The sequence below is a fragment of the Mustela erminea genome, chromosome 17 (genome assembly GCF_009829155.1).
Source record: "Mustela erminea isolate mMusErm1 chromosome 17, mMusErm1.Pri, whole genome shotgun sequence".
NCBI lineage: Eukaryota > Metazoa > Chordata > Mammalia > Carnivora > Mustelidae > Mustela > Mustela erminea.
Window position 1 is genome coordinate 2,551,597 of NC_045630.1, and position 23,757 is coordinate 2,575,353.

Genomic DNA, 23,757 nt, shown 5'->3' on the forward strand with positions numbered 1-23,757 from the left:
CAAGAAAAATAAATAAATGGCACGTAGATTCAAAAGAGAGAAGTAAAATTTTGATTTGCAGACATGGATGACATGATCATCCATGTAGAAAATCCAATGAAATCTACCTTAAAAAATGCTGCTATAACTAGTAAGTGTATTTATCATGGTTGACAACAAACAAATCAATTTTATTTCTATATAGCAGATACTCCCCAAAAATTGAATATTGAATTAAAAGTGCTATTTACAATGGGACATGCTATTAACTATTTGGGGATAAATCTGACAGAAGATGTGCAAAATCCATATACCGAAAACTGCAGAATATTGTTGAAATACTATTTTAAGGTTTTGTAAAAAAAAAAAAAAAATTTAACAGTATCTTGATTTTTCTCTTCTCAATCTATTTTTAGCTTTTTATTTACGAAGCAATGAGTCCATGGCTGCAACTAGCACTACTAAATAGGGTTAATGTTATTCACCAGCAAAGAAATTCATACTAACAAGGCATCTGAGAATACATGAAATGTGGAAATGTTTCACTTCAGTACACGGAAAGGTTTAGTCTTTCAACATTTATGTGAAGGCTCAGTAGGCATCAAACATTCTGTTATGCACTGGTTGAAGAAAAGATGCATCCCCTGATCTTACGGAGCCAGTTGGAGCTGTTACCTAAGAGAGGGAAAGAGAAAGTAAACAAGGAAACAATGCAAATTACTTGAGTTGTAATTAGTGCTGTTACAGCAATAAAGAACACAAAATGGGGGCGGGCTGGAGGGGTGCTGTTTGGATAAGGGGGTTGCTGAAAGTCTAAGTGCACGTTCGAGTCAAACCCTGAAGCCGAAATAACCAGACTGAAAAGGGAAAGATTACTGCGGCCAAAAAGGACAGCATTTGGGAAAGCGCTGTGTAGGGCGGTAGGGGGAGAGCCTGACATGTTCCCGACTCCGTGGGGAGTGCAGGGACTGTGGAGTAGAGGGAAGGATAGGCCTAAGGATCACGTAAGGGAGGCAGGAAGGGCAGAGATCCCACAGGCTCAGGTAGGAGCTGGTATTTCATTCGGAGCAGGCCGGGAAGTCATTTCACAGTTCTAACCAGATGACACACACTCGATTTTCACTTTTTAAAAGATCATCTCTAGGGCGCCTGGGTGGCTCAGTGGGTTAAGCCGCTGCCTTCGGCTCAGGTCATGATCTCAGGGTCCTGGGATCGAGCCCCGCATCCGGCTCTCTGCTCAGCGGGGAGCCTGCTTCCTCCTCTCTCTCTCTCTCTCTGCCTACTTGTGATCTCTCTCTGTCAAATAAATAAAATAAAAAATCTTTAAAATAAAATAAAATAAAAGATCACCTCTAGTAGTTCTGGTAGAGAATCCACCAGAGGGAATATAAGGATCGAAGGCATCACAGATGATTCCGTTTTGCCACAAACACATAAAACTGCGGAATAACATGTAACACGTGCTTATTTACAAAGAAGAAAATACAGGGGTGCCCAGCGGCTCAGTCAGTTGAACCTCCAACTCTTGATTTCGGCTCAGGTCGTGATCTCTTCTGCAACAGGCTCCACGCTCAGCGGGGAGTCTGCCCCCTGCCCCCCTTCCCCCTCTCCCACTCCCCCCACTCGTGCTCCCACACTCCCTCCTCCACTAAATAAATCTTCAGGGGGAAAAAAAAGAAGAAATAGATCCTAGAACGTAAAAACAAGCAGAAAGGGGCGTAAAAAGCGAACCCAAGGGGGACTCTTACCTGCCTACGAGCGCGGGGTCGGGGCTCCTGTACACGTCTGAGGACAAGGTCGCCCAAGTCAGGTTCCAGCCTGCAGACACCGGTCCACGTGCTAAGGGGACCAGAGCACACCCAGCCTGCGACCCGAGCCCTGACCATGCGGGGGACAGAGATCCAACGTTAGGGCACGAGCTGAAAGAACGACTCTACATCTGACCCAAAGCCCCCGCAAGACCCAGCGCCCGCGGAACCAGCCTGCAGAGCCCGTCCACCCACGCCCGCGGACCTCCGCACCGAGAGCACAACGTCGAGGCTACTCCCCCAGGGCTCCGCGGCCTTGAGAAGCCGGTCACCATGACGGAGAGCCTGGGACTGTCATCTGGACCGACGCCGCTTCCAGCGTCATCTCACGAGCCGGCGCTCATTCGGGGATGATGAAAACCCCTTTAAAATGCGGAGATTTTCGGGGCGCCTGGGTGGTTCAGTGGGTTAAAGCCTCTGCCTTCGGCTCAGGTCATGGTCTCAGGGTCCTGGGATCGAGCCCCGCATCAGGCTCTCTGCTCGGCAGGGGGCCTGCTTCCCCCTCTCTCTCTGCCTGCTTCTCTGCCTACTTGTCATCTCTGTCTGCCAAATAAATAAATTAAAAAGAAAAAAATACCGAGATTTCCTTCTCTAGTGAGATTATTGATGATGCTTGAAATTCACCCAGAACTTTAAGAAAAGTTTTCGTATAAACTTAACATGGGGCGTGCGGGCGCTTCGTTTTCGCCACACGCTTGGGAACTGGAACCGATCGCCGGCCGGACGGCTCCGCCTGCGACAACGTTCGGTCCGCGTCCCGCGGCCGGAGCCTGAGTCCGCGTCCTGGAGCCAGAGCCAGAGCCCACAGCCGGAGCCTGAGCCCGCGTCCCTGAGCCCGCGTCCCGGAGCCCGCGTCCCGCAGCCGGAGCCTGAGTCCGCGTCCCGGAGCCGGAGCCTGAGCCCGCGTCCCGCAGCCGGAGCCTGAGTCCGTGTCCTGGAGCCAGAGCCAGAGCCCGCAGCCGGAGCCTGAGCCAGCGTCCCGCAGCCGGAGCCTGAGTCCGCGTCCCGCAGCCGGAGCCTGAGTCCGCGTCCCGGAGCCGGAGCCTGAGTCCGCGTCCCGCAGCCGTAGCCTGAGCCCGCGTCCCGCAGCCGGAGCCCGCGTTCCGCAGCCGGAGCCTGAGTCCGCGTCCCGGAGCCGGAGTCGGAGCCCGCATCCCGGAGCTGGAGCCTGAGCCCGCGTCCCGGAGCCGGAGCCCACGTCCCGTAGCCGGAGCCTGAGTCCGCGTTCCGGAGCCGGAGTCGGAGCCCGCGTCCTGGAGCCGGTGCCGGAGCCGGAGCGGGAGCCCGCGTCCTGCAGCTGGAGCCCGCGTCCCGGAGGGGAGCGCGCACCACCGGCGCGTCCGAACCGCACCTGGATTCGGGTGCGGGACACGAGTCCACACGGGTCCGCAGGACGGACGCTACAAGCCGCTCCCGAGTCCGAAGCCCGCAGGCCGCACGCGGACGTCCGATCGCCGGCTCCGTCGGGCCCTCCCGGGACCTCACCCACGCACCCGATCGCGGGGTGCTGCCCCTACTTTCCGCTCGGCTTCGTCCCAGCTGCGGCGAGCACCGGCCCGCGGAAGCCGGCGGAAGGTAACCAAACCCCCGGGGTTTTCTCCGATTTCTCTTCACGGCGGCGTCTCGGGTGAGAACACGAAGGACGGAGCCGCGGGACCGTCCTGCCGTGTCTGCACGTGCCTTCGCCTGTCCGCTCGGCCTGGGAGCGGGGGCGCCGGCCTGCGCTCGAGGCCGAACCAGACCGGGAAGGCAGGACCGGGGAGAGAAAGGCGCGGCGTCTCCCGCACGGTCTCTGAACCAAACGCCGACGGGAGACCCTGTTCAGAGAGAGGGGCTGCGGCGTCCCCCGGGAAGAAGCTACAGGTACGCGAGAACCGTTCGCAGGACGCGGCAACGACCGGCCGTCGGGTCACTCGGGAGACCCAGCCCCGCAGGAAAGCCCGCTACATGCGTCGGCTCCCTTCCCACGGTTCCACCCAGGCCCTCCACACGCTTCCGCACATGGTCTCCGCGCGCCCGAAAGCCCCGCCCCGCCCCGCCCCGCCCCGCCCAGCAAGGGGAAGGCCCCGCCCCAGGCGCTTCCCGGACGACCCGGCAGGCAGCGGCGCCCGCGCTTTCCCGCCACCGACGTGCAGCCCCTTCCGAACTGCCTGTTTGTCTCCACCCTCATCGCAGCGCCATTTCTCCCCTTACCACGTGGAGCTGTTAACCCGACGAGGGCAGGAGACAGCGCGAGAGAGCAGACTCGGATGAAAGACAGAAATGTCTCCGCGGCCGCGATTTCCTCGGGCGGTTTGTCCGGCAGCGCCGGAGGCAACTCGGACGGAGCCGGGGCCCTGCGACAGGCGAGAGGGGGCCTCGTCGCCAGAGCGCGGAGCGCTGATTGGTCGGTCGGCCGCGGCCGGGAGAGAACCCGGATGTGCCTGGGCCGTCGCGTTGGCAGTCGGGGCTCCGCGGTCCGGGCGTTCTGGGGGCGCGGGCAGCCGAGGCGCATGGCGCGGGGTTGGGCCGGCTTCTCTGAGGAGGAGCTGAGGCGGCTGAAGCAGGCTAAAGGTAACGGGACGTGCCGGCGGAGGTTTCGTCCTCGGGTTTAGTGAGGGGAAGGGGCGGGGCTGCCGCTTTGGGGGGCAGGGGGTGGAGGAGGGTAACGTGTTGGTGTTTGGAGGAGGGGCTGGGGGCTCCCGAGGCGCGTGTGTCGGGAGCCGGGGCGCGAGGGGCGAGTCCCAGGAACCGGGATCCTGTTGTGGGAGGGGAGTTCGGGATTCGGCTCAGGGATGTGGACGTGACTTTTCCCGGCGGAGGGAATGGGCCCTGGCAGAGGCGGCGCGCCGACAGCCCCCCGCCGCCTGTGGAAGGCTGCGGGTGAGCCGGGGCCGGAGCGCTGGGGTCGCGGGGAGGGGGCGGGCACCGCGTCCGGCCCTGAGGAGTTTTCCAAAGTCGACGGTGGCTGGGCCGGAGGGAGCGCGGGGGTCCGCACAGACGCGGGAAGACGGTGCTTTCACCGACGGCTGGAGTCTTGCGTTCGCTCTGGTCGCCACAGGACCCCAGCTCTGCCTCTCGAGGGCGGGAGCACCTGGAGTTTCTGAGAGGTGCGCGTGCGGCCGTACCTGTTGACCGCGCTGTGAGCCGGCGCGCGCTCTGTGTTCGCTCGTTTCCTCGTCGTGGAGGAACTGGTTTTGCCTGCTTGGTGAGAAGCTCTCTGTTTGTGGTTGACGTTTCACGACACTGGAGGTGCCACGCGCTCCAGCCCTCCGGGTGCCGTCACTGACAGACTCTGCTTGGGAGAAGACGGAGCGAACCGGGCGTGCGTTCTGTCGGTTCGTGATCAAACCGGGTGTTGCTCAGGTGAGTCTGTGCCTTGTCAGCGCAGATGTAACATCCCAAGGCTGACGTGGACAAAGTGGTCAAGTAGGAACGTAGGGCCAGGGTGGATTATCCCCGTGGAGGCACTTTTGACTGGCCCAGAGGCCTTCAAGAATTGTATCGTAGGGCGCCTGGGTGGCTCAGTGGGTTGGGCATCTGCCTACTGCTCAGGTCATGGTCTCGGGGTCCTGGGATCGAGCCCCGCATCGGGCTCTCTGCTCAGCAGGGAGCCTGCTTCCTCCTCTCTCTCTCTGCCTGCCTCTCTGCCTGCTTGTGATCTCTCTCTGTCAAATAAGTAAATAAAATCCTTAAAAAAAAATTGTATCATAAAAGGGATACTACAGTGGACTCCTACCTGATGTTCTCATACTCCTTCTGCTCTGTGTTTGGAACATGGGTTCCCATACTTGAATGCACAGAGTACAAGTGTCCGTGCTTCCGGTCTGACGAAGTGAGAGGTATCAGCTTCTGTATGACACGTTCGAAGGTGAACCAGGCCTCGTCCTTCAAAGCGCCCCGAGTCTAGAGGAGACAAACGATAATGCAACGGGTAACAGGAAGCTTACATGAGCTGCTACAAAGTTAGCTGGGGGTTGGGTGGAGCTTGGAAAGATTTCAGAGATTATGCCTTAGCAGAGGTGAGTTTGCCAAGGGAAAGAAAACTTAATATAGACTAAATTATAACCGATTCATTATGTAGAAGTACGTTTGTAACTATCTCTGCAGTGTGGGGTAGAGAAGAGCTGGAAGGATGTTAGTGTCCCGGCCGGTCGTACCATAGCGAGACTTAGAGCACAGTCACCAACCGCCAGTCTGTGTCTGCCCTACTTGGCATTTTTGTACACCCGTAGCCAAACACAGTGATGGGCATATAGATCTCGTAGCTGGACCTCTAAATCTTTTTACCTCGGATTTCTCATTTGTAAAACTAGAAGATCTGAACTTTTAATTTTTAAGGCTCCTTCCAGTTGTTCTCCAACCTTAAAAATACAATTAAGTAATCCATGAAGATGGAGTTGGTTGCTAGCAAAAAGATGCATGACAGCACTCTAGAGAAACCCCTGTGCACATGAGGAAAGATTAAGAATGTTCTTAACGTTCTTTTTATAAAGATTTTATTTATTTATTTGAGTTAGAGAGGGAGAGAGAGCACACAAGCAGGGGGAGTGGCAGGCAGAGGGTGGAGGAGAAGCAGATTCGTCGCAGAGCAGGATTGAGGCAGGGCTCCATCCCAGGACCCTGGAGTCACAACCTGAGCTGAAGGCAGACGCTTAACCGACTGAGCCACCCAGGTGCCCCTGTACTTAGAATTCTTACTTATAGTATGAAAAAGCTGGGAACAAACCAAGTGTTCATTTAAAAAAAGGGGGGGATAAGTAAATTGTATTATAACCAGTCCGGTGGGCTGCTGTACAGCTACGCGAATGTATGAAGTATAATGTATGAAGCATTAAAATTTGTAAATTTCGTAAATAAAATGCATGAAAAGAGCAAGTCTCGGAAGAGCAACCTGATACCATTTGTAGAAGGACAGAATCATGCGACATAGGTATATTCTTTGGGAACATAGGACATCAAAGTGCAGGATACCAGAGAGGCAAGGAAATATTATCTGGAAGGGGCAAATACATCGGGAATTTCAACAGTATTGGTAATAATGAAATCAAGTTGAGACAAGTTATGCTACCATAACAAATAGCCCTAATATATCAACTGTTTAAAATAATGTTTATTTTTCACTCTAGCTTCATGTCCGATATGGTCGGGCAAGTCACTCTTTCCCATATAAGGACTTCACATTGTGTTTTGGTGCTATCATTTAGGGGTTCACCATGGCATGAGGAGAAAAAGGTTGAGAATTGAGCATGAGCAACTCAGTGCTTCTGTCAGTAAATGATCGGTGTCACTCGTACTTACCCTTCATTTAAAAAAAGCAAGTAATATAATTTGGAGGCCAATAAGTGCAATTATCTGTGTGTTCCAAAAGAGAAGATGTCTGTCATTAAATAGCAGTTATGTCTATTATAGTCATATTTTATTTGTAAATGTTACTGTTTTTAATTATCCATCCAGGTTGGATATGTGTCTGTAACACATACATGTATTTGATGTATGACTTATTTCATACTAAAAAACTGAAAAAAGTGCAGCTACAATGCTGTCAATGTCTAAAGAAAATATTCATAATTTGCTTATTCTTGACACTAGATCTTTGCTGGGTATATTATGAATATCTTCTTTGAATATCTCCTCCTAGCTTGTAACTTGTCTTTTAACTTTTACCTTTTGATAAACAAAGTATTTAATTTTAATATGGTGAAATTTGTCAACATTTTTGTGTCTTAAGAACTTAGTACCCTACCATGAGGTGATAGTACCCTACCATAAGATATTAATGCTTATTTTCAATTAAGAGTTTTTAACAGTCATTTTTATTGTAAACTACAACAGATTCAAAACGCTGCATAAAGAAATGTGCTTCTAATAAGAATTTTAAAGTTTTGATTTGACATTAAGCCCTTAACCCATTTGGGGAATGTTTTGTTTGTTTTTGTATGGTGTGAGGTATGGTATTATCTTTTGCTTACAGCAGTTTTTTCCTCACGCCCATTTACTGAATGAGGCCACCTTCTGCTTTTGATAGGCCGGGCCATCTCAGTCATGTACCAGTGCTCTGTGCATGTCTGAGCCTCTCCCTGGGTTCTCTCTTCTATTTCATGAGTCATTTGTCTATTCCTGTGCTCTCTGTCCTGCTCCATTGGTCTGTCTATTCTTTCACGAATACCAACTGTCTTTATTATTGCAGCTTAATAGTGGGTTTTGAAGTCCAGTAATGCCAGTCCTGCAGTTTTCTTCTTCAGTATTATACTGGGTATTCTGAGTCTTTTGCCTCTCCGTGTAAACTGGAAAGTCATTGTGTCAGTTTGCACAAAATATCTTGGCTGGAATTTTGATTGGGATTGCAGTGGATCTGTAGATCAAGCTGAGATGAACTGACATCTTGACGGTATTGAATCTTTTGTTCATGAATATGGAATATCTCTCCATTTAGTTCTTTGATTTCCTTACCAGAGTTTGTAGTTTTCTTTATAGATCTTCTAGTTTCTTAGATTTATTTCTAAATATTACATGTTTTTTTAGTGTTAATGCAAATGGCATCGTGTTTTTAATTTCAAATTCTACTTGTTCATTGTTGGTACATAGGAAGGCATTTGACTTTTGTATATTAATCTTGCATTCTGCAACCTTTTATAATGGCTTATTAGTTCTAGGTATTTTTATATCGTATGTTCTGTTTTTAAGTGGCCTAGTTTATTGTTTGATTTATTACTTGTTACTTGATTATTTTAGCAGTTTTAATCTCATATGCAGGTTCTGTGAAAATGCAAAATACAATGGAAGCTGCAGTACTGATTTCGTAGGGACTATTAATCCAGCTTCGTGAGCGTAGCAGGAAGTGAACAGTCTCAGTGGCATTTTCTGATGGTGCGGCTAAAGACTGTGGTTAAGAATAAGTTTCTGTCCCAGAATAGAGGGGGCTACTTTGTGTTTCTGGCAAAAGCAAACAGTAATAACATTTTACTTTTGATGGTACATGTATCTTCTAAAGATATTTTCTTTACCTCTTTCATTTAATCCTTACACAAACTCCATGAGTTAAGAAGAGCAGGTAAATTTTCACCCCTTTGACATATGAAGAAACTGAGGTGTGGATAATTAATTGACTTGCTTAAGATTATTGAGCTGGACAAAAGCAGTACTGGAACTGTGACTCTAGAGCTTTTAATTCTCCTTTGGAAGATTTAAATGCTAGGCTTGTTTTGCTTCAGAAGTCAATGTACAGAATTTTAAAAGCTCTATTTGAGTTCATTCACAGGGACTTCACCACAGTTTCTTTTCCCAGGTATTTTGTAAACCATACCATTTACAGATCTTATTAAATACAGTGTGATAGTGAGTAAATTCTCCCACACTCCGTCTTAAAAGGTTAACACTGACATGGATAACCCAAAAAGTATAGTGAGGTTTATTTATTTTATAGTGCTTTTTTTAAAAAAATATTCCTCCCAATTGTTTTATCATCCTCTATTGGTTTGCTTAGGCTGCTATTAAAATTAGTTTGCATATATTGATTAATGGCTAACTGACTTTGGGGAACACAGCCTTGCTCTGCTCTGGAAGATGAAAGCTAACAATTGAGGGTTAACTAGCATTCTTGGAAATAAGAGATTTCATTCAGTTATACTTCGTGCATATCATCTACCTATGTATCAGATAGGCCTAAGATCTGCTATTAAGAAAGGTGTAGCCTGTCTGTAAATGCAGCCACCATTTTAGTTCAGGAGAGCAGATAGAATCATAAATCAAATTTAAGACCAATCAAGGATGCATTTGTCTACCTTGTTTGGTCAAATTAGTTGATTCTTGAGGCAGTTCTCAATTCAAGTTGAAAAAGAAGCCTTGCATTTTTATTCTGAGGCCTAACTCAGCAGACAAATGGACATCTTTTAAGGTAAATTTTGAGTTGGGACAGTTTTTTAAAAATATTAACAGTGTGATTGGAGAACTGTTAAAATGCTATGGGAAGATGGCTGTTTTTCCCTGGGCTTTTGTGGTAGGGAAGAAGGGAGAAGCCCTGTAGAATTATCCTCAGAGTTTAATGTTAATCCTTTATTTTCTTAGAGAAACTCTGCTTGCTGCTCACACAAGGGAACTTTTCTCCACTCTCTTTTTGCACAGATCCATTTGAACCACAGCGACGTCTCCCTGTGAAGAAAAGTCGACAACAACTTCAGCGGGAAAAGGCTCTTCAAGAGCAAAGCCAAAAACTTGGACTTCAAGATGGATCAAGCTCAGTACCTCCAGAGCAGCTGCTTTCTGCACCAAAACCAAGCTTTAATAGTCCAGAACCACATTCTTCTCTCCGTGTTCCTCCTGGTCCTCTTACACTCGCCTCTCCTGTCGGTGATGGAAAACCACAGGGGACTGAAAGTCCACCAAGGGAACTGGGACTTGAGAATTCCCATGATAGTCACAAAAACACCGAGGTTCTGCCCCCAAAGCCAGACTGCAGAATGGAAAAAAAGAAAGTGGAATTGTTAGTAAGTCTATATATCCGTGAGACTTTTTTCCGTTTTACTTTTTTTTCCTCATTTAGGCTTTGAAGAAATAATAGTTTTAACATTTTCTCCTTTATGTGCTAACCTAGAAGTATAATGCATAACCTGTTAAAGAATCCTACCCCTAAATGTATTGTAAGCGTAGTGTTGGGCGCGCCATACATGCGACGTCACTTCATCTTTGCAGCAGCCTACATGATGTTCACTCCATAGATATCTTGGACTCAGAAAAGATAACTTTATTCGCAAAGCAAATACATAACTAGTAAGTAGCAGAGTTGGAGTTCACGTATAGGTCTTTCTGGATCCATATGTGAAGAGATACGAAGGGATGGTCCAAGGAAAGTTGAAATGGAGAGAACTAATAAAACAATTCAGCTCCGTCATTAGATTTCTTTTTATTCTTTGTTTATTGTGCTTTTATTAGAAACTACCTCCAGAATTTAGTTTAGAGACATTCTTTATGGAAATTGCCATTCTATCACTTGTGAATTCTCAAAATATCCTATAGCTTATGTTTTAATATCCACTCATGTTTGTTTCTTCCTGGTTTATCAGTTTTCTGTTTTCTGAGTCTCACGGTATCTTGGGATTTCTCTGATCCAGATTCTATGCTGTGAGTTCACAACCCAGAGATCATTTTTACAAGAGCTACAAAGCCTCTTGAATTCTGAAAACAACATTGAACAAGTGCATATATTTAAATGTCTTTAAATGTAGTTTATCTGCACAGACCTGAGACAGGTAGGGGAGGGTGGGTTTAAATTGAGCTGGACAATTTAGAATGTTGTTAGGAAAAAAGAATTTTTAGGTACTTGGGAAAATTTTCATAGAAGACGTGCAATTTGGGGGACTATTGTTGAAAAGGAGGAATTCTGAGCCTATAAGAAAGGGAAAGGAAAGATCTATCCTACAGAATGCTCGGAGATGGCATCTCACATCTCTGGAAGAGGCAGAAGTGAGGCCGGAGAATAGGAGAGAATGAGGGAGATGAAGGAGGATGCGGAAGCTGAGGCTTCCTGTCTGTCGAGCTCCCTGATACAGTCGTGTATCACGAAGGCCTCCAGGGAGCGATACCCTGATCAAAACAGAGGTTAGAGAAAATGGAGGTGTCCGCATTGCAGCGCATTCAGGGGAGGGCGCTGGCTGAACTGGAACTCAAGCACTGGGTGAGAAGATGCCTGCGATCGTGAAAATGAGAGTGGACCCGTGCCAGGTCCAGGGTGGAGGCGGTGGGAATGGGGAAAAAAGTGATTAATGTGGAACTGGTTACTAGGTAGGTCTGGGACTAGAGAATTTTGATAACGATGGCCATAAGAAATGACAGTAAAAGGAATGAATAGCTTGATTGTGACCTTGTTTGAGTTGATATCATGTTGTTGAATTTATGAGAAATTTTAATCTAAGTCTCTCAGAATTGAACAGATGGAAAGCTACTTTCAGATCTTTGAAGTTTCTTGGTAGCCCAGCATTCAAAACTTAGCTCATGGTGTTTTACTCTGTTTAAAAATGTTTGAGAGGGGTGCCTGGGTGGCTCAGTTGGTTAAGCGGCTGCCTTCGGCTCGGGTCATGATCTCAGGATCCTGGGATCAAGCCCCACATCAGGCTCCTTGCTCAGCAGAGAGTCTGCTTCTCCCTCTCCCTCTGCCTGCCTCTGCCTACTTGTTCTCTCTCTATCTCTTTGTCAAATAAATAAAATCTTTAAAAAAAAAAAATGTTTGAGAGATGGAAGTAAGCAAATAAAAAAAAATGAAATAAATGTTGTTTATTATCCTGAGAGTGTTAAGTGATAGAGACTTTCAGTATAGAAACTCTAAAAGATAAAACATGGTATTAGCTACATGCCAATTTATTTTGCTCTCCATTTTGCATATAATACATAATTAACTTATACAACTTTCTTTGTTCTCCTAAGAAATGCCATAGTACTCTGGCTTCCAGTTTGTGGCTTCCTAGATTATATACATATAATGGATTTCAAAGGTCCAGTTTATGTAAGCCTTTTTGACTTCAAATCATAATCTTGGTTCCTATTAGAACAAAATAACGAGCTGCAGATGGGTTCCTTTTAAGAGGGTTTTTGAAAGAAAATATACATAATCTGGTTGATTAAATTTTATACAAAGGGGGGCTTAGCCTGGTAAGGTGTAGGATGGGGTTTCAAAAACTAATTTTTCTAAATTTTTTGTTCCCTAGGCAAGAAAAGTCTCGTTGGGAAGTCCTCCAGGAGGAACAACGGCTAATGGAAGAGAAAAATAAACGTAAGAAAGCTCTTTTGGCTAAAGCTATTGCAGAAAGGTGAGGCACCTGAACTAGGAGAGGTTGTTAGTAACCTGGGATCGGTTCTGTCATGTTCTGTATTTGTTTTCCCTTGTCTCTTTTGATAAATTGACATTTTCTCTACAACATTCCTTTTTAATTGTTTTTTGTAAAGTAGGTTCCATGCCCAGTATGGGGCTTGACCTCAACAACCCTGAGATCAGGAGTCACATACTCTACTGACTGAGCCAGCCAGGCAGCCCTCTACAGTGTTACTTTTAAAACTATACAAATTATCTTTTATAAATGATACTGAAATTCCAGTGTTCATTTATTAAAGAGGACTTTGTAAGCTTAAACTATACCAAATTTGTGAATACAGATGCAGTTAGAACTTCAGAATCAACATCAGTGTTTTCCATTTTAACCATCTACACATCCTAAGGAAATGGTGAATAGCCATCAGGATAAGTGTACTAGCAACAAATGCAGGTTTTAATTTTGATGTGGGGAGGCCTTAGTCATGCGTCATGTAAAAGAGTAAGATTATTTATTCCACATAAGTGACTTCCACTCCTAGAAATCTTAATTGTGTTTTCTATGGATATTTTTCTTGAATAATTTACCTGCCCTCACTAATACACAATACAGCGTTTCTTCAGTGATTCAAGGTCACCATTGTGAGCCCTCTGCGCTATTAACATGCACTTCGACTTTTCTGTCACCTCCCAGTGTCGGTTTGTTTTTCCTTTAGTACACTGTGCTAGCCTCCAACAGCAACATTCCCATTTGAGCCACTTTCCACCTCTCTCACCTAATCTTTCTGCCCTTTTAGTTTGTAATTTCCAGTGTGCTGTGGCCTTAGGAAACCAAACTTAGTCAATGAAATAATGGTTGAGAATAGTAAGAATGAAATGCAAGCGATATTGTTGGCATTTTCTTTTCAGATCTCCAGAAAAAACCTGGCAAAACTGTTGGTTATTGAAGCTGGTGTATATGTTGGGGGAGGGGTAGGGACAGGGCTAGAGAGAAGGGCAGGTAGGTGTATGAGTCATTCAGAATTTATCTATCAGGGATATACGTATTTGAAAATGATGATTTTTTTTTTCTTCAGTTGGTGCCCCTTGATCTTTCATGAAACATAGGAAATATGCAACTAACTGAACTTACATTTCAAGAAAAACAACAACATGATTATTGAAAGTGAAAAGTGATTTTAGAAATCACTTCAGTTACTAGTCTTCAGCTTCAGAAGGGGAAGCTGTTCACTGGGGATTTTACAAAAAGATTTATAGGCTCAACACTTGTCCTTTATTTGCATTTGGTTGAAGACAAAAGGTACTGATACAGGCAGAAATGTAAGGAAACATAACCTGATTAGATTATTAATAAATGCACCAGTGAAGTACTTACCGTTAACTTTTTATAGGCAGAAAACAAGTGAAAATGCATAATGGAGTAGAAATCAGGAGATATTATAAGTGGAAATATAGTGGTTTTCTGGGGGAGTTTTATTCTGTGAAAATGGGCATGAAACTTTGAAATAAGTGAAATCAGATTGAAGGTTGGCTTTTGTATTCTGTTTTTTCAGTGTGTTTGGGGGTGGTGAGGGCACTGAAGTTGAATGTGCTTTTAAACAAAGGGTTAAGAGTATTTGGTTTTGAGCCCCAGAAGGAATTTTGAGGAACTGTAATATTGCCGAAAAAGCAAAAATTAAAGTAATAAAACTTTGGAGGAAATGTGTCCTAAAAACGTTAAAACCAAAAAATATAAAGAAATGGTGTTAAATACAGGCATCAGTTCTTTGTCCACTAAGTATCAAACACATGAAAATGGGCTTAGCAAGAATTTAAGGCTAGAAATTTAGAAAGCTTTGTTGGATGTTCCATGTAAAGAGAATACAGATCTATTCTTTCAATGTTTACTCTCATCCTCGTGAATAAACATAGAACGATAAGTGAACTATTCGTTTTTGTTTTTTTTTTAAATCTTACATTTTCCTTTGTGTTTTGGAATAATAAGGGAAAACAGAACAAATGCAGTCTTAGAGATAAACCAAAATGTTGCCAGCATTTGTTTTATTTCAATTTGTGCTGGGGTTTTTTTTTTTCCTAATTTTTAAAAATTATACATTAAAGTCATATTATATATACAGTAGGTTGCTTTTTTCACTTAATATTGTGTATAGATACGTGATTTTAAAATGTTTTTATTTTTCTATTCATTTTTCTAGATCTAAAAGAACTCAAGCAGAGACCTTGAAACTAAAGCGGATTCAAAAGGAGTTACAGGCTCTAGATGACATGGTGTCAGCTGACATTGGAATCCTCAGAAACCGGATAGATCAGGCCAGCCTCGAGTATTCGTGTGCGCGGTGAGTTGAGAGAACTCTGACCCAGCAGTCAGAGCAAATTAATGTTTATGGCCAGCAGAGCCAGGAGCTCTCAGGTATGTTGTCATTGAAGCCTCGTAACAGTACCATTAGGTGCTCTCTTCCTGTTTGGTACTAAATGCAGCATAAGTCTTCCTTAAATTTGTCCCACCCTAGTTCATATTCCTGTTAGAGCGTTTCTTGCATTATTTATTTACGTTTTAGTCTTTCTTGCTAAACCATCAGCTATGTAATGTTTGGGACTCTTAAGTGTCTAAATGACTTGTCCCCAAATTCTGTTGTTCTAACACCAACTCTGTACTCTTTCTATTAAGAAATTTTGGTTATCTGAGATGGTCCTTAGAGATTAGCCTAATTCTCATTTCAGTTTTCATCAAAGAAAGAAAATCTAGCTTTTATTTTTAAAGCCTGTGAGTATTTTAAAGAAAATACCACTCTGTCTTGAAAGCTTGAAGATTTTCCTATTTTTGTTTTTCTTTTCAGTTGTATTCTGATACAGTAGTTTGCTATCATGTGTTTTCTTGGTTTCAATCATTGGCATTTTTTAGTGAAAAATTCATCGTGGAGAATTTTTAAAATGAACTAACACATGTAAAGGATTACATGAACTTTGCAAGCAGAAAAAAGGGCAAAAAATTAGGTCCAATTTCAGGGTTTTCAGTCCTTTCAGCATTGCTTTAATCATCCTGAATTGTCTTTTTTCACAAGGGAATGCCATGTTAATGACTCAGTTTTGCATCTCTCTCTGTAACACTAGAAATCAATCAGAATGCCTCATTAGTCCAGGGTAAACCACAGCATCAGAATGTTTATTTAACAGTTTAATAAAGCAGAAATGCTTGATTGTGGTTTTTAACTCAGGGTTTATTAAGAAAGAGGTTTGTGGTGTCCTTGTGATTTTCGTAATTGTTGTTTGACCATATGTTATTAGGCTTAATGGGTTGCCTTTATTAATTAGCTGCTTAACTTAATGTCATCAGTAGCTGATAACTGGAGGTTCCAGATTTCTATTAATAAGGTCTTTAAGGAGGTAACCAAGATTTTATTAAGATAAAACTAATCCTGGATTTTCAGTGTATTTTATTCTCTGTAAACTTAAGTTTACCAGAGGAACACTCTTAGGCCTTTGTAGCCCTTTATATGAATAATTCAGATTATTATGGATACCTTACAGAAAATCATGTCATTATATTTTAATTCTGTGGTAGAGGAGGCTGGAGAAGGATACTTTTGTTTACTGAACATAATATAAGAAATGTCAGTTTTAGTCTTCAGAGAACACAAAGAAGGTTGGATTACTGGTTAAAGAAGAAAACATCCCATAATATGTAAGTGTGTTTAATGAAATTTTAGTAAGTTTTTACATAGTAAAAAATTTTAGATAAAATTTTACGTCTTTTAACAAAGATGGCAATTTCTCGTGGTATTGATACTGACATAGTTGTATGTGAATATCCATATTGTATGTGTGAGGCTGTTTTTAAAAAGCTAAGATGTTGAGAGAAATCAAAGAGAAGCCATAGACAATTGTGATTAGGACCAGTGTTGTATCTGGTTCAGTCATAAGATTAAAACATTTTCTAAATTTACATCTGTGGTTATTGAGAAATTAGAGGTTGGTGATACAGTATTGTAGTTTAGATTTCTACTGGTAGCTAATCCCCAAGGCAGCCAGTTTCTCTTGGAGATCTTGTGTTTTTTTCTTTTTAAATAAAAATATTATTATATTTTTTTAGTATAGTGCAGTATCCACAAAAGGTTCTTAGATAATTAATAGTCCAGACTTTGCTTTAAAATTAGTTTCTATAGGGCATTGTTAGAATAGATCACTTTAAGGAGACCAACTCTTTGAGTGAAGCAAATTGAGAGAATTATTGCTTCTCTTCCCATCTGTGATTACCAGGCTACTGTATGCTTCATTAGACCACCTTGTGAAACAGTGGCTGTGTGTAGAACATTTCTTTGACCCTTCGTGGACCAGGAAATACTGTAATTGGTGTTTGCTATCTATGTTTAATAGATGCTCCCATTAACATAAACACTTACATGTGCATACACATACACACATATATACATAAATGTTTTATGTATAATTTATAGAAGTAAAAATAATAGGGATTGTGGAAAACAGCTCTTTATTAACAATTTTAATAAGAATGTAAGCATAGGAGACCTCTTTGTGTCAAATAACATTTGACTCCCAACATTATGGAAAGCTGAAAGAATGCAGTTACATCCTTTCACAACACAAGACGGTCCAAGTACTTAAAATACCGTGTGATCGAATTCTTTCTGTTGGAATTATTAACTCCAAGAGAATAGTGTTTCCTTTTTATCCTCAGAAATATGTTTTTTGTTCATTGACTCTGAGCTTGAGAAAGTTCATCTAGAACATGTTTTTCTCAAGTCTCCTACTCTTGAGATTTCACCGTATGGGATCAGTTTCACCGTCTAGAACCTAGACTGCTGTTTCGGCCTTGATATTAGGTTCAGAGGGCTGCTCTAACAAGTTACCACAAACTGGGTTATTTAAAACACAGAAATTTATTCTCTTATATTTCTGGAAGCCAGAATTTTGAAATCTGGGCGTTGGCAGGGTTGGTCTTCTTCAGAGACTTCAGGGCAAAATCCATTCCTTGCCTCTCCCAGTCCGTGGGAGCTGCGGGTACTCCTTGGCTTGTGGCTGCACCAAGTTCTGTGCTTCTGTAGTCACATTGCTTCCTCCTCTTCTCTTTCAAAACTTCCTCTGCCTCTTTCTTAAAAGGATACATGTGACTGTATTTAGGGTGCAGCTGGATGATTCAGAATAAACTCCTTTCAGAATCTTTAACTTAATCACATCTTTTACCATGTAAGATAATATTCACAGATTCTGGGGATTAGGAAGTGAGTATCTGTGGGTGGCCATGTTTTTAACCTACCACAACATTGGTCTTTTGATTTGTCTAATAGCTGCGACATGTCTTCATCTGTCAACTTTCTCTACTTTGTCACTATGGGCAGAAAATGAAAACTACTAATTCTGAAGTGCGTTTAGTGAAAGCTGAAAATAAATTACAGATATGGTGTTTCTAGTCTTTTTTTTTTTTTTTTTTTTAGATCTTTTTGAAAGATGATGTAATACTTTGAACAAAACAGTAAGGAAACTAAACAATGATTATTTATTTTCACTGGGGCATCATCCTTTAGGTCATTCAATCATTCTCTGTTTTCTTATTAATCTTTTTCTGCATAAATAGGAATAATTGATGAGTAATAAGGAAATAATTCCCAGGGTGATAAAATGGCAAAATATTTCAAGATACAGGAACAATATATCCTATCTCAACAGTCCTACAATGTATTTCAGATGTATAAAGGGATTCAATGGGCCCATACAGTAATTGCAAAATGTAGTTTTATTCTGTCCTTTCTTAGTATAAGAACCTTTATATGTTGATCCTTACAAATAGTTAGAACTGCCTGGAAAAGGAACAAGAAAACTAAAAGTGGACCAATGGAACCAAACAGCATGCCATGGGTTAATGGTTGAGTTCTTAAAAAATATCAGGATACCAAAACCAAGAGACAGATTCTAGAATCCTTTAAATAACATTCATTAAATCACTCGATGTCCCTTTAAAATAACAAAACAATTCTGTGATTACATTTCCAGTTCAATTTATTTTACTGCGTTACGTATAATGCTCTTACTATTCTGTCCCAAAACGTCATCATACTGAGTTGGTATTATTCACCCGACCCTCCGGCTTGCAGTGCAGTTTGTGAAATTAATCAATATTTCAAACATAAATCACTCTGTGCACGAATATATATGCATGTTTCTGGCCAGAGGAACTTTAAGTAAATAAACAAAATGCAAAATCTTCAGTGATTTATCCAGGGTGAAAGATCAATGGAAACCTAGGGACCTATTTGCAAATTTAATTTCAATTCAGCATTCATGAGCACAGTCAGTAAATCTTTACTAGCTGACTCTGGCTGGCTGAGGGAGACCCCAGACCACAGAAAGGAGGTTTGAGTTGGGGGAAGGGGCAAAGTATCATATACCTGTGGAGATATTGTCAGAGTTCTTAAGCTTGATGCAAGAACATTCATAAACAGGACATGTTACAAAGTTTGAAAATGAGGGATTCACATGTCCAACAAGGCTCCTTTGGAAACAATTCTTTTATCATAAAGGGTAATTGAAAAACAGCTAGTTTTCTCATTCTTAGAGTTACTAGGTGACGGTAAAAAAAAAAAAAAAAAAGAATGGTAAATGAACATTATATAAATAACAGTTTTCAAGTATAAACACCGAATTCTGAAACTTTGCCTAATTTTAGCTTGAGATACACTACGTGTTTAGTGATAATGCTTTTGGATTCTGGTGCTCTGAAGAAGTTCTGTTTCTTAAGTGCCTACCAGGCACTGGGTGAGACACTTTGCCTATTTATACCGCTTAATCTTAATGCTCCTATGAAGTAATAATATCATTGCCATTTTACAAATAAACCAAAACTCAGATGAACTTACTACCAAGGATCGCTGTACTAGAATTTTCATACGTTGCACATATATTCTCCAGCCTCTTCCTTAGGAACTAGGTGTGTGTTATACTCATGGTGCTGACCCTGGGCCACACCTAATTAAAACAAGGATGGGCCACCGACTCCAGAACATTCAGTCCAGAGGCTAAATAGGAGTCGGTGGCCTAGCTGGACGCTCTGTCCAAACTAATGCGCCACGCTCAGCCAACCTGGTTCCCTCCCTCCCTCCCCCAGCCGCCCGCCATTACAGGGTAACTGAGTGGAGTGTATATGGTGCAGAGCCACAGCTGGCGGCCGTATTGGGCTGCAGGTACGATTGGAAAGCCACAATGAGAGAAACTGTGGTTGCTGAGCATTAAAGAGAATAGTTTTTGATTCTGATGACATGCTTGTGAGATTGCCTCTTGTATCCTACAATAAAACCCACTTTTCACCTGAGCTAGTTTGACCGGACATCTGTTCTTTACATCCAGAAAAGGCCTTGACCAAAATAGGTACATACACAGTAAATGGCAAAGGCAGGTTTTGAACCATAGCTTTTCTAAAAATCAAATCCTTTCATTTTTTCACTATATTCTTTTTCAAGACAGAGAATCTTGCGTTAGGAGATAAAACTGTTTCTGTTTTGCTGTAACTGTAGTGCCAGAAAGTACTTACTACATTGAGTTGATGTAGGCAGTCGTAAAGGTAAGGCACCATGACTTTCACAACTGTTAAGTGGTAATTAAACTGTAGAATTAGTTGATAAATGTGGGCCAGTCTCTTTTCCTGGCCAAAAAAAAAAAAAAGAAAGAAAGAAAAGGTAAAAGCCAGTAAACTGACTAGTTTTTCTTTTTGTGTCAACCTAATACAAAGGAAAAAAAGAGACATTACAGGGTAACTTCCCCAGTAGAATTACCTTACTTCTAAGACTGGTGTTGCCTATCTTTGGAATGAGAGTGTGTGTGTGTGTGTGTGTGTAAATAGAAAAATGCCCTAAACAAAGTCTAACAGTAGTCTGTTGTTGCAGACTGGAGAGGGAACAACTTAACCCAGGGATTCTCAATGGGGGCCAGTTTTTGCCCCTGAGGAGATATTTGGTAGCATCTGGAGACCTTTTTGGTTATTACAAATATTTGGTGCTACCAGTGGATGGGAGAAAGCCCATGATGTTGCTGTGCGTCCTACAATGTACAGGACTGCTCCCTACAACAGAGAATGATATGTCCAAGTGCTTAATAGTGCCAGCATTGAGAAATCCATCCTAAACCTATCCTGAAATGTTTCTGTTCTTCTTGATGCTTGCTTCTTGCCTCACCTAGTATCATTTACATTCACCTTGCAACCACGGTCCATATCCTTCTCTACCAAGATTCTTCTTCCTTTTCTTATCTGTTAAGAGATACAGATTTTCTTCTCTTATTTTGTTTGGCCTCTCCTACATGTTGACCAGTTGTGTGCTGGAGCTAGGTTACACTGGTTCATGAGAGCAGATTTTGTGTATCTCTTTCCAGTTCTGCAGTTAGTGATGTCACATTAACAGCCTGAAATTGGCCATGGTGGTGATAGTTATAATGCAGAAATTGAGAAACACCTACAAATCTGGGCTCTCCCTGACCAGAGCTAGCTCACCACTGAATTAACCTCTCAGCCTGCTTTCATCCAAGCCCAGCTTCGGAAAAAGGAAATGAATGCAGAAGAATGTCATTACATTAGGAGGGTCCAAATGTGGATGTTGTAAAAGTTTCAGCATCACCAGCCTGGTTTGTCTGACATGTAGGACAAGTGTACATAAAATATGAGTATCCATATCTGCATTATACTTCTTCATTTTTTCCCAATTCTGGAGTTTAATTATTGTTTCTAGGCCCTCCTTTGAATATCTTCTTGAGTGGAAAACCAACGGACCGATCTTTGTACCTGTCCCTACAGGAAGCGCTATGACAGGGCTGAAGCAGAGTATGTCGCGGCGAAGCTAGAGCTACAGCGCAAGACTGAGACTAAAGAGCGACTCACTGAGCACCTCTGTACAATCATACAGCAGAACGAGCTCCGCAAGGCTAAGAAGTTGGAAGAGTTGATGCAGCAGCTGGATGTACAAGCTGACGAGGAGGCTCTGGAGCTCGAGGTGGAGGTGGAGAGATTGCTCTACGAGCAAGAAACCGGAGCAGGGAAACAGGTGCTTCACTTGGAGAGGCCGCTTCAGCCCTCTGGGGAGAGTGTGACATTAGGATTTGCCGAAGAGAGCAAAAATGATCAAGAACACGCCACTTCCCTAAAGATAGATGAACAGCGTGAAAATCCCAGCAGCATTCCCCTTCAAAGTCCAGGCCAAAATCAAGAAATTAAAACTCTTGTAAAGGCCATTTCAGCTGCTCGGACCACATGAAGTGTCGGCGTTTGTTCACGTGGCTAGTACAGGGTTCAGTAGCGCGCGCTTCTGCTGGAGATCATGCCGTGAGCTCGGATAAGTGCTTCTTTAAAACTGTGTTAATTTTTGAATCCCTGGTTAGGTTTAGTAGAACATGTTTGACATTCTAAACCCTCACATGATGCTAATTTTCTATGGAGGCGCACAGCTCACCTTGATCCCGGGCCAGTTCCCTTGGTGTACCCTGATAACTGGGGGAGAACAGACGACCTAAAAAGACAGAAGAAAAACTACATGGTTAAGAGTGTTGCTGGACCAGGTAAATACGGAAAAGTAAAAGGGAAAATAATACTTAACACCTCACCAAACTCGTTTGACTTCTCCTAGGAGAGGTGTTGATGATGAGAGTCCTATTTTGTGTGGTCAGTAAAGAGACACCAAAATTAACATGTGAAAAGAGGCAGAAGGAGAAAGAAAACAAACAAAAGTAGCATGTTGAATTGTTTATTGGATCATAACTAGAGCTGCAAAACACAACTTGGGAGATGGAGTTTAGAAAGACACTTGAGTAATGTTATTTTTGTCTTCAATTTGCCTTCTAAATGGCTTTAATTCACACCCTAAGTTTTGATTACTTGATACACACACACAAATATAACACTAATACATGTAACTTTACTGTTAATACATGTGTTTAATCAGCACATTGTTTAAATCTAGACAGCGAAAACATTTCTACAGCGAGGCTGAAAATAATACAGGAAACCTATCAAAAAAATTGATACACTTTCTAAAGTTATTAGTAAATATGTGTTGGATGTAAATTATCATAAAACATTTAAATTGTTAAAATGATGATTTTCTTAATGTTTTGATAGTTTGTTAATTATTGTCATTAATTCTTGGCCACCATGTTGTGCTGTATGTGAATGTATAAATAAATACTGTTGGTTTGTCACAGAATCTGTGAATTCACATTAAATCGTGATCTATTTATCAAAAATTCCAAAAAATAGAAATACTACATTTTAAGTCTTGAAAAAAGAACTGCTATAAAAGAGAATAAGGACAAATGTAATACTGTATTTATAGTAATGCTGAAAAAGTTGGGTACATTCTATTTTTAAATGAGTTTGTTTGAGGGTATCCTAGCAGTGTGGATGAGCTGTGTATTTTTATATTATGTAATTTGAGTTAAAATTATAGCTTTCCATTACTGACTTCTCTAAACGGGCATTTATATAGATAGATGTGTTTTTATTTATGAATGATAGTCATAAAAACTGAAAGCATAATTGTCCAATATACTCTTATTTTTCTAAGTAATAAACGAGTCTGATACATCTATAATGTGGTCTTTTGTTTACTCTTAAAAAAGCCTCAAGCATTTTAGTACGTATTCTTACACGCTCCATGGTGGTCACGCGCCTGTGTCTCCCTGTGGTAGATGCCGTCATCTGCTTTTGTGTGAGCGTCTGTTAAGGGAAATTCATCAGTGAATTGGTTCGAAGATCAGCTACATACAGGGATCTATAATCTACTTCTCAGTCAGAGTATTTATAAGGTAGATGGAGAAGGAAGAACCATGAAATAAAGGAATTAGAAGCGACCTCAGAGATCATCTGATTTTGCCATCTTACCCTATGGAGGAGGGATTTGAGAGTCGGCGATTTCACGGAGGGCATGTTGGCGTAAATGTAAAGTGCTAGTAACATCGCTGGTCTAAAACTCTTGGTCTGTCCTTTAAACATGTATCAGGCCGTAAAGTTCACTGCATCCCTCCGCCTGAAATTTTTGTTTTATAACCCATTCAGGGATTGTGTTTGTGCTTGTGAAATGCTCTCAAATATGTCTATAAATGGTCTGCTGATACCATTATTTGGAAAAACTTGCTTTGCTTGGCTTTCCCAGGGTGGTATCTGAGTGCTCAGGTGATGATATAAGTGACAAAGTT

General features: G+C 42.6%; 2 protein-coding genes across 3 annotated transcripts; one reads left to right on the forward strand and one right to left on the reverse strand.

Annotated features, from left to right (window-relative positions):
• Positions 1-343: 343 nt before the first annotated feature.
• On the reverse strand, positions 344-3,957 carry LOC116576697. The gene is made up of 6 exons (XM_032319176.1): positions 3,789-3,957; positions 3,066-3,604; positions 2,637-2,708; positions 2,365-2,570; positions 1,728-1,857; positions 344-654 (listed from the first exon to the last, which is right to left on the reverse strand). Exons 1-4 carry the CDS (start codon positions 3,955-3,957, stop codon positions 2,388-2,390), a joined length of 963 nt encoding a protein of 320 aa, XP_032175067.1. The 3' UTR covers positions 344-654; positions 1,728-1,857; positions 2,365-2,387.
• Positions 3,958-4,168: 211 nt separating this feature from the next.
• On the forward strand, positions 4,169-23,150 carry GORAB (golgin, RAB6 interacting). 2 transcript variants are annotated; one of them, XM_032318233.1, is made up of 5 exons: positions 4,169-4,340; positions 9,891-10,248; positions 12,467-12,568; positions 14,763-14,903; positions 21,365-23,150. In XM_032318233.1, the coding sequence occupies exons 1-5, from the start codon at positions 4,205-4,207 to the stop codon at positions 21,819-21,821; spliced, it is 1,194 nt and encodes a 397-aa protein (XP_032174124.1). In that variant the 5' UTR covers positions 4,169-4,204; the 3' UTR covers positions 21,822-23,150. The 2 variants fall into 2 exon arrangements, with proteins under 2 accessions (XP_032174124.1, XP_032174125.1); XM_032318234.1 differs by lacking the exon at positions 4,169-4,340 and adding an exon at positions 4,440-4,649.
• Positions 23,151-23,757: the final 607 nt, after the last annotated feature.

What these genes read in the sequence shown, in the direction of transcription:
- LOC116576697 (XM_032319176.1), bottom strand. Translation starts at nt 3,957, where the DNA reads ATGAGGGTGGAGACAAACAGGCAGTTCGGAAGGGGCTGCACGTCGGTG. An exon ending in TTCGGGCGCGCGGAGACCAT is followed by an intron (nt 3,605 to 3,788) that starts GTGCGGAAGCGT and finishes CTCTCTGAACAG; the next exon opens with GGTCTCCCGTCGGCGTTTGG. An exon ending in GCTGCAGGACGCGGGCTCCC is followed by an intron (nt 2,709 to 3,065) that starts GCTCCGGCTCCG and finishes ACACGGACTCAG; the next exon opens with GCTCCGGCTGCGGGACGCGG.
- GORAB (XM_032318233.1), top strand. Translation starts at nt 4,205, where the DNA reads ATGTGCCTGGGCCGTCGCGTTGGCAGTCGGGGCTCCGCGGTCCGGGCG. An exon ending in GCGGCTGAAGCAGGCTAAAG is followed by an intron (nt 4,341 to 9,890) that starts GTAACGGGACGT and finishes CTTTTTGCACAG; the next exon opens with ATCCATTTGAACCACAGCGA. An exon ending in GCTAAAGCTATTGCAGAAAG is followed by an intron (nt 12,569 to 14,762) that starts GTGAGGCACCTG and finishes TCATTTTTCTAG; the next exon opens with ATCTAAAAGAACTCAAGCAG.